The sequence below is a fragment of the Oncorhynchus tshawytscha genome, linkage group LG04 (assembly GCF_018296145.1).
Source record: "Oncorhynchus tshawytscha isolate Ot180627B linkage group LG04, Otsh_v2.0, whole genome shotgun sequence".
Classification (NCBI taxonomy): Eukaryota; Metazoa; Chordata; class Actinopteri; order Salmoniformes; family Salmonidae; genus Oncorhynchus; species Oncorhynchus tshawytscha.
In genome coordinates this window covers 20,554,708-20,564,486 of record NC_056432.1, presented here as the reverse complement: position 1 = coordinate 20,564,486, position 9,779 = coordinate 20,554,708, and the positions used below count along the sequence as shown (strand labels likewise).

General features: G+C 45.4%; 1 protein-coding gene across 1 annotated transcript; it reads left to right on the top strand.

Moving 5' to 3' along the window:
• Nucleotides 1-1,180: 1,180 nt before the first annotated feature.
• On the top strand, nt 1,181-9,448 carry LOC112248204 (low-density lipoprotein receptor-related protein 2). The gene is given in 23 exon segments (XM_024417038.2): nt 1,181-1,294; nt 1,476-1,634; nt 1,847-2,062; nt 2,208-2,429; nt 2,737-2,949; nt 3,132-3,361; nt 3,631-3,760; nt 3,895-4,085; nt 4,207-4,393; nt 4,595-4,807; nt 4,945-5,131; nt 5,395-5,596; nt 5,916-6,080; nt 6,254-6,454; nt 7,030-7,444; nt 7,447-7,489; nt 7,491-7,567; nt 7,668-7,787; nt 7,996-8,103; nt 8,193-8,426; nt 8,699-9,053; nt 9,201-9,294; nt 9,379-9,448. Coding segments are annotated over 23 exon segments (4,029 nt in total). The 5' UTR covers nt 1,181-1,248; the 3' UTR covers nt 9,400-9,448.
• The last annotated feature ends 331 nt before the right edge of the window (nt 9,449-9,779 follow it).

The following is a 9,779-nucleotide window of genomic DNA, read 5'->3' as shown; positions in this document are numbered from 1 at the left end:
ACTGATGTCTTGCCACAGTTTTCTTACATGCATACAATGCCAAAAAAGATGCACAACTGTTTCTGGGTGGTCATTACAAAAGGAGCAATTTGAGTTGATGTTTTCCTTAAACTTCTTCATATAGTGGTTGGCAGAATAATATTTACAGTGATTCTCACACTCCATTGAATACGTGTGGTTGACGTCAACACCCCTCATCGAAATTCGTTATTAAAATAACGAAATATATCCACCAATCCAAAGAGAGGAATAGGCGGGAGCATGACAGCCTGCCGTTCTGCTCTGTGACAACGAATCCCATTATTAGGGCGGAGACACAAGCATCTCGTCATTATATCCAGTATCTCTGATGATAGGCAGGAGAAAAGGAAAGGAAGCAAATGAGGGGCTTCGATAAATCTGCCCCTGGCCCCCACGTAGGCGTGTTTTACACCGGCTGAAAGTTGATAGCATTCGATTTGGAACTTGGCTGCCTTCCGGGTATTAAAAAAAAACGGGGAACTCAGACTCTCCGACTTCAGTGGGTTCAAGACACCTGGGAACTCGTAAGAAAACGAGCTCCGACTGGGAAACATTATTTTGAAATGTTATCCAACTCGGAATTTTAGATCTGATGCCGCGTTCGAAATTAGTTGAAATTAAGGAAACTCTGAAATGTTCGACTTGCTAGACATGCTAGACTTGCTTATACACATGCCGCGTTCAACGAATCAGCAAGTCAGAAATGAGCTCCGAATGTAAAAACTGAACGGTCATCCAAATTCCCATTCAGGAACACGGTCCTCTTTCCAGACCTCCGACTTTCCGACCTGAAGATCACCGATGTCATGATTTGAACTCGTTTTTTTTCTCTTGAGTTCCCGGTTTTCTTGAAAGTACCTCCCTCCCTGCTTTTGTCCGATGACGTGAGGGGCCTTTGCTCAGTTCAACAGGGGCCAGCATAAATAACTCCCTCAGAGACAAATATTAGGGGGACAAGCGTCCTCTCCTCATCTCTTTCTGAAATGCCATTGGAGGAGAAGTCCAGAGGGGTGGACCTCTGGCTTTCTCATCCAATGGGTTTTGATAAGGAGGCAAAGAGAGAGGATGTGAGGAGTATGCAATTGAGATTGAAATGCTCCCACACTCTACAAATTGGCCTACTGCTCCTCCCCCCCTCACTGATGGTTCAATTGGTATCACTTGGCATCATTATAAAATCCTTGACCTGATCGCTTGTGTAGTTTGGTCCACTTGCATTAATCAGGCATGGCTTTCTGTTTGCTTCTGTGTATAGCAATTTTGGAAATCACAGGTGAGCTAGTTGTACCAAAATGGATGTGAATAATCACCCCTCCATAGTTCACATTGCTGTATTTACTGAAAAATAATTCCCTTCAATTCCCTTGAGTGTCGAAGTTCAGACCATCTCATATTTACATCTTAAACTTATAGAACGAATGTGTGATTTGTTGTGCCCTACTTTTTCCAAACAGTATTGAGTGCAGCAGCGCAGACCCCGTTGAACTGCAACCTGGGCACCAAACCTTGCAAGGATGGATCTGAGTGTGTACTCCACCAACATGTGTGCGACGGAGAAGCCGACTGTAGGGATGGTTCTGATGAGGAGGACTGCACTGTCGCATGCAGTAATGGTAGGGCCCTGTTTGAGTACCTCTTCAAATGCATCCATTCCTATCTAAGAAGAAATGGTTTCTACTCCATTGTTTTCATCAATTTTACTGTGTTAAACCAGGAAAGGGTATATTTTAAGGTATTCACAGTAATTATCCAAGATCTATTGAGTCAAATGCATGCTTTCAATCTGTCCGTGCATAACACTTGAAGTGTTTCATCATCCACATAGGGCAGTTTCTGTGTGCCCATGGGAAGAAATGCATTGACCAGCGGCAGGTGTGTGACGGTGTGGCCCAGTGTCAGGACCGCTCTGATGAGTTGGACTGCCTGAATTCCATGGAGGGCTGTGTTCACCACTGTGACAACAAGACCCGCTGCCTCCCAGACACCTTCCTCTGTGATGGAGAGAGGGACTGCCTGGATGGCACTGACGAAGCCAACTGCGGTAATGCCCCCTCTGTGTCACTTGCCTTTAGTTGAATTTTGAAACCATGATCCATCCTTTTTTATAGCTTACAGATGTTGAAAGATGTGAGATTTATTTTTGCCTTCCTTCTGGTAGTAAGGTCAGTATTTCACCCTATCCCTAGATTCAGACTCTACTGATTATCTTAAAAGTCATCACAATGTTGCTGAGGATAGCAACAATGGGAATGCCACAATGTCTGCACCAGCACCCCTCAAGTGCCCTTTTGGCACTAAACCATGCCGGGACAGGATTGAGTGTGTTCTTTACAACCATGTGTGCGATGGAGAGGCGGACTGTAAGGATGGCTCGGATGAGGAAGAGTGTATATTAGAATGTGAACGTGGTAAGAAAATCATCAGTGATAATTAAATATATATGAACAGTAGTTTGAAGTTTTTAAAATAATATTCCTGCCCTTGATTTTATTGTACAGTACATCATGACAATACTCATCTTTAGTGTAATACATGATTAAAGTAACAACCTTTGTACTAACTAGCATACTGGAATTTACTCACATACACACAGAACATGGTTGCGTAGACCACTGTGCATGGTATGCATGTTTAGCGATCTGTCTTTGAGACGGTCCTCGGAGGTCACCATTTATCAGTGTTATTGATTGCACTTAAATGGTACTGTATGTTCAGGCCAGTTTCAGTGTGCACATGGGAAGAAATGCATTGACCAGAGGCAGGTGTGTGACGGTGTGGCCCAGTGTCAGGACCGCTCTGATGAGTTGGACTGCCTGAAGCCCATGGAGGGCTGTGTTCACCACTGTGACAAGACCCGCTGCCTCCCAGACACCTTCCTCTGTGACGGCGAGAGGGACTGCCTGGATGGCACTGATGAGGCCAACTGTGGTAAGTTTAACTTCCAATGAACTACTGAACTGGGGCTATGTTAACCTTAAGTCCTAAAATGCTTGCTGAAAGAAATGGTTTAATACTCCCAACAGTGGCACAAACACCACAGGGTTTCCCACTGTTTTACTTTCACTGATCCAAACTAAGTTAAACTCAAGAAATGTCCCTTTGACCCATAGCTGATGAGAGCTGCAATAGTGGGGAGTTCCGTTGCACCAGTGGACAGTGTTTATCCGTAAGCATGCGCTGTGACGGGCATCCTGACTGTCAGGATCGCTCTGACGAGGAGAGCTGCACCGAGCCCCCCCAGTGCACCACCAAGCTCCGGTGCCCACAAAGCCAGGAGTGCCTGCTGGAGGAGTGGGTCTGTGATAGGGAGCAGGACTGTAAAGATGGCTCTGATGAAAAGGTGGGAATATTTAGGCTGGGTGCAATTGTTTCTGCTCTTGCCAACTCCTTGTTTGGCATGACAAATGTATTAGGAGTTGGCAGGAAGCACATTGGCACCCATGCTAGGTAATATTTGAGATTTCTGCGTTTGGAGGATGTAGACTTGACGGCAAAATTAATTTGACTCCCAATTATTTTGAATGTCGTCGTTGAATACTAATGTGCTTTTGCCTCGTGATACAAATCAAAACTTAGAGCTAATACACAGTATATTGAGTTCTCTTTCAGAATTGCACGATGGTCCAATTGAAGTGTGGCGATTTCCAGTGGGCCTGTACATCTAAGAGCCAGTGTGTTCCCAAAGCATGGAGATGTGATGGAACAAAGGACTGCGCTGATGAAAGTGATGAGGCAGGATGTGAGTCAAGTTATTTCAGCCATGTATGATTTGTTAATTACTGGATTAGTATGTGGTGACAATCTGTAACAGTAAATAAAGCCTTTAACTGAGATTGTATTAGAAATGAAGTTGGGTATTGTGTGTGTTCTCAGGTGGTCAGGTAGCAACATGCCCCTCTCACCAGTTCCAGTGTGGCAGTACGTGGGAGTGTTTGGACACAGCCCTGGTGTGTAACACGGTCAGAAACTGTGCTAATGGTTCTGACGAGGGTGGCAACTGCCAAGCAAAGTGTCCAGACAAAACCCAATGTGCCCATAACTGTTACAGCACACCACATGGAACGGTGAGTAATGGGGGGGGGGGGAGATTGTGTAGTTTGTTACAAAGCTTCTTGAAGTACAGTTGTATCACGTTTTAGATTTCTGAGTGACCTCTTCTAACGATTTCCTTTTTCCTCGATGTAGAGGTGTGGCTGTAAGGCTGGTTACCGACTCCAAGAGGACACAGTGTCCTGTGTTGATATTGATGAGTGTGAAGGCGGTAGACCAGGTGTTTGCAGCCACCTATGCGTCAACACCCAGGGCTCCTTCCAGTGTCATTGCTACCCTGGTTACCTGCTGGAATCTGATGGTCGCCGCTGCAAGATCACAGGTAAAATGATTTTTAAAATCCAGATTTAGTGACCAATCATGGAAATTCCCTCTGCTGGATGGGGTCTTTAGATATTTGTTTTAATTAAGGGAGACTGCACGAAGGTGAACAGCATTTGTGAATGCAGAGTATTGCCCGGAGAAAGTACTCACCTATTAATTTAACACAGTAGGCCTATAACAACCCACTGTCTTCCCACAGGTGAGCCCTACCTACTGGCCTCTGTGCAGACTGAGCTGTTCCTGTTTGGGCTGAGAAGCAGCAGTCTGGATGTCCTGGTGTCCTCTGCTAAGAAAGCCATCCTGTCCCTGGACTATGACTGGAGGGATCAGAAAGTGTTCTGGGTCAGCCTGGATTCAGAGAGCATCAAATGGTCCTCTCTAGACCAGAAAAAGAGAGGAACTCTTGTCAAAGGTTAGTTGTGTGGTTAAACTGAGAATCTGTTAAACTGGTTGCGACTAAAAATAGCACATCTTATAAAAAGCACAGGTCAGTGTTCACTGGGGTTAACTAAAACTAACATAATCGTAATCCTTTTAATCTCACTACAGGCATCAAATCTGATTGCATTGCTGTTGACTGGGTAGGGAGAAACCTGTACTGGATTGATGGCATTGGAGGTGGTCGGATTATTGCTGTTGGATTAAACTCAACCATCATAAACTCTATGGATCTCACAGTCATCCTCGATGAGGACTTCGAACAACCTCTCTCTCTGGCACTCCTGCCACAGAAGGGGCAAGTTATTTTCTAGGTGTAACACAAGTGGCAGCCACCCAAACAATCTGTTATTCTAGTGATTTTTGTATACGTTTGGTGATGTTGACTAAACTAATACATGCGGCTCAACAGTGTTGATCAGGGGCAGGCTCCTGCTTATTGAATTGGTTTCCACCTAGAGATGTTTAACTACTGTCCTATGATAGGATCATGGTCTTTGATGGCTGATGCATTACTGTCAGTAATCAATAATAAAATATTGATTTTGGCTTTAACTGCAGGATCATGTTCTGGTCGGAGATTGGTAACGAGGTGAAGATTGAGCGGGCGGGAATGGACGGGTCTGAGAGGAGAGTAGTGGTCAGTCACAGCCTCAGCTGGCCAGGCGGTCTGGCTGTGGACACACTAGGGGAGAGGATCTACTGGACGGACGAGAAGCTCCGGTGCATCGGCTCAGCCAACCTGGATGGCGGGGACATTGAGGTACTACAGAAATGAGTTTGCACACGACTAGATCAGACTTGTATTGCGTGTTGCTGTATGCCAAGGTGCATGAAATTAAATCCACATGGGTTGGATACCCTAGATCCCTCAAACTCAACTCTGGCTCTTGAAGCCAGTTACACTGCTTTTCTCATTGTTCTGCTCTAATCAGACTGGTTTAGACGTGGGACACCAGGTGTGTGCATGCAATTAATGATCAAGTAGAACACAAGCAGCAGGTTCTGGACCTCATAGGGTTAGACCCCAGGCCTTGATAAAGGCGCATTGTAACATTTATCTGTTCCTTTCATTCCTGAAGCTTCTGCAGATGATGGAGACCACCAACCCGTTCTCTGTCACAGTTTACAATGACCTGATCTACTGGTCAGACACTAGGAGGAGAACTATTCAAAGGGCTCATAAAATCACTGGAAAGAACCGCAAAGTTCTACTCAAACGACCTGGACAACCTTTTGGACTGAAAGCAAGTATACGAGCCCCCAATTTAAATGAATATTAATGCATGCATTATGTAAACCATTATGTTAATTTCACCTAAATAGGATTAAATTATGCAATGGGTTTGCTGTAATTACACAAGCAACCTCTCTTCCTTTTTGATGTAAGCTTAATGATTTGTGTCGTTCTGGGATGCAGATCATTCATCCACTTCTGCAGACAAGCAATGAGCGTCCCTGTGAGAACCTTCGTTGCTCTCACCTGTGTGTGCTGGGCCCAGGCCCCAAAGGGGTCTGCAAGTGTCCCTCTGGTCTGCTCCTAGCTGAGGATGGCCTCACCTGCTCCAACCTGGTCAACTCTGCCTTCCTCTTGGTGCTCTCGCCAACTGTTGTCACACAGGTATGACTCTGGCCACTGCAGGTTTACCCATTTCACTTCATTTTGCAGGGCTCTGGCAGTGCTCCTCCTGCTCCTCCTTGTTGCCCTCCTACGGCCTCCTCCACGTCTCCTGATGTACTGGCCTGTCTCCTGGTAGCGCTTCCATGCTCTGGACACTACGCTGACAGACACAGCAAACCTTCTTGCCACAGCTCGCATTGATGTGCCATCCTGGATGAGCTGCGCCACCTGAGCCACTTGTGTGGGTGTAGACTCCGTCTCATGCTACCACTAGAGTGAAAGCACCGCCAGCATTCAAGTGACCAAAACATCAGCCAGGAAGCATAGGAACTGAGAAGTGGTCTGTGGTCACCACCTGCAGAACCACTCCTTTATTGGGGGTGTCTTGCTAATTGCATATAATTTCCACCTGTTGTCTATTCCATTTGATAACAGCATGTGAAATGTATTGTCAATCAGTGTTGCTTCCTAAGTGGACAGTTTGATTTCACAGAAGTGTGATTGACTTGGAGTTACATTGTGCTGTTTAAGTGTTCCCTTTATTTTTTGAGCAGTGTATGTATATATTTTTTTAGATCTACCTGCAGACCATGCACAGTGCTGTGGATCTGAAAAGCTGGCCGGAGCACCTCGCCCTACCTCTCCCCAATGTCAATGAGGCAGCGATGTTGGATTACACCCTGCAAGATCAGACTCTGTACCTAGCTGACTCTGGCCAATCGTCTGTAGTCCTCTTCAAGCTGAAGGAGACCGGCTTGGTGCCTCGCGGCCAGTTCCTGCAACTCAAAGGGGACACAGTTACAGCCCTGGCTCTAGACTGGATAACCCTCAGCGTATACTGGAGTAGCACCAAGCAGCCACGGCTGCAGGTCACCTCTTCCAGTGGGGAACACACTGCTGTGTTAATTCAGGATATTGGAAGTCTGGAGTCCATAGCGCTTCACCCACTCAGTGGAAGACTCTGTTTTACCAACCTGGCCAAGCAGGGGAAGGTGCTCAGGTGGAGTGTGCTCACATGGATGGGGTGAAGCGCTCCGGTGTGGAAGGATGCTTTTCAGCCCACCTCCCTGACTTTCTCCAACAAGGGCAATGAGATCTACTGGGCTGACATTGGTGAGGAATTCATTGTTTATAGATTTTTAAAAGGGTTTTACTCTATCTATAGTAGTGGTGGTGAGGTAATACTTCTATCAACAAGTCTATTATGTTCTAGGTTATGGGGTGATCGGCTCTGTCAGAGTTGATGGTACTGGATACAAGGAGTTTAAGACTGGGGATGGCCTGACTGCATTTGCACTCAGCAACGGCATGCTCCTCTGGGTGACAGACAGTGGTAATGTGGATTATTTTTAAACGGCTGCTTCCACCAGAACCTAGTGCTATGCAATGTCTTACTGTGGTTAGTAGATGGCTCTGTTTAGTCATTAACCAAAGTAGCACTAACAAGGATAATGGTTGATCTCCCAAAGTTCTTTCACTGTGGTTTTGGATTATCATGGATGTTGAGTTGATCATGTACATGTTCCTATCAAATGTTTCAGACACAACCAAAGTTTGGTATAGAGATGATCCATTGACTAAGAAGCTTTGGTTTGAGGTAAACACTGAAATTGTCAGTTTGAAGGCGTACAGCAAGTCCAGCCAGATGGGTAAGAGGACACATTTGCACATAACCCACTACTCTATCATTTACTGATATGTGACTTTTCAACCTTTACTCTTTCTCATCCATTTCCAGGCTCCAACCTCTGCTCAGATGGGAATGGAGACTGCAGTCACTTGTGTTTGGCTCTTCCTGGTGGTAGAACCTGTAGGTGTGCCCATGACCATTACCCAGTCAATGTCACATACTGCGCCCCAGACCAGCACTGCCCAGCTGGAAGTAGACCCTGTCTGGATGGGCACACATGCTTCCCCCTGGAGAAGTTCTGTGACGGACATCCTGACTGCTCTGACACTTCAGATGAGAACTGCAAGTCTTCTTTCCATTATTGATGTTTCAATCTTCCCTTTCCCATTGTTATGAGCTTAAGAAAAGATTATCACAGTTCAAATACAAAGATTTTTGCTATCATAACTCTGCATTCTCCAATCCTGGTCTTGGGGACCACAAGTGTTTACGCGTCCTTATTTAAATCTGGTGTGTAGTGCTAAGGAAAAAACAAATGTGCAGCTCTTGAATCGCTGTCATAATTTAAACTAATTCGAATACAAACTGGTCTTATGTATTCCCCATTGTCTCAGGTGTCCATCTCAAAGGGAAGTCTGTCAAGGCCAAAGCCCCAAACCAGCTTCCTAGTCCCAGCTTTCCTATACCTGCAGATCCTGGCTCCACCTCTCTGGACAACAGTTGGCTGGTGAGAAACCTGGAAGCCCAGCAGTGTAGTGAAAAGCACTGCAATGGGAATGGGGAGTGTGTGGAGACCAATGGGGGCATCTCCTGTACCTGTGGTTTAGGCTACAGTGGAGACTCCTGCCAAAACCAGCTCACCAAGACTATGCAAGGCCCACTCATCTATGGGGCCATTGGCCTCTGTGCTGCAATTGTTGTTATCAGTGTCCTCGCTGCGGTGGTTAAGAGGAAGACTGCAAACACAAGGTACACCATAAAAAACTGCTTGATACTGTAGGTCTTCCCCCTTAATGTCTCCACTATCGATCTGTTCTCGTGGTGTTTCAGAATACATTCTGACGTTTAGCCAGTTTGTGTCAAGATTGAGATTATATTCACCTTTTCCATTCCCAGGAGAGCCAACCCTGTGGCAAAGCAGACTAGTATGATTGAGCTGGAGAAGGGTGAAGGTTGTGAAGGAGCTTCACCTAACAGTGACTTTGCAGAGGTACAGTAGGCTGTTATACTGTATTTTAAAGCAGTTGATTGAAAACATCGGATGTTTTGCTTCATGGTTGCTTTTATTTCACAGGAAGTGGTGTCTGTGGATTAACTAATTTATCAGCAGCCTCTTTCTATTCAATAAAGTTTCATTTTCTACAGTTCTGTTTGTCTTTATCTACACAATTCAAATGAACATTTTGCTTCTGAGTATCTACATAAGTTTAGTTGTGAGTTCTTGTGTATGAAAGGAAGGCTAGATTTGACAATTGAGAAATGACTCCTGCGTTATTGGTTTTAGTTATGAAGTCAAAGCTTTCTATGTCTTTGGGTCGTGGCGTGGCTCGCCACGAAGAGTGACCATATACCACACACACCGTGTCCTTTTGCTATTATAAACTGGTTACCAACATAGTGCCTGTGAGCAATAATGAGTCACTCAAAACATGTTAAACACTCATCTCTGTACCCAACATGTGAAATTATCTGTAA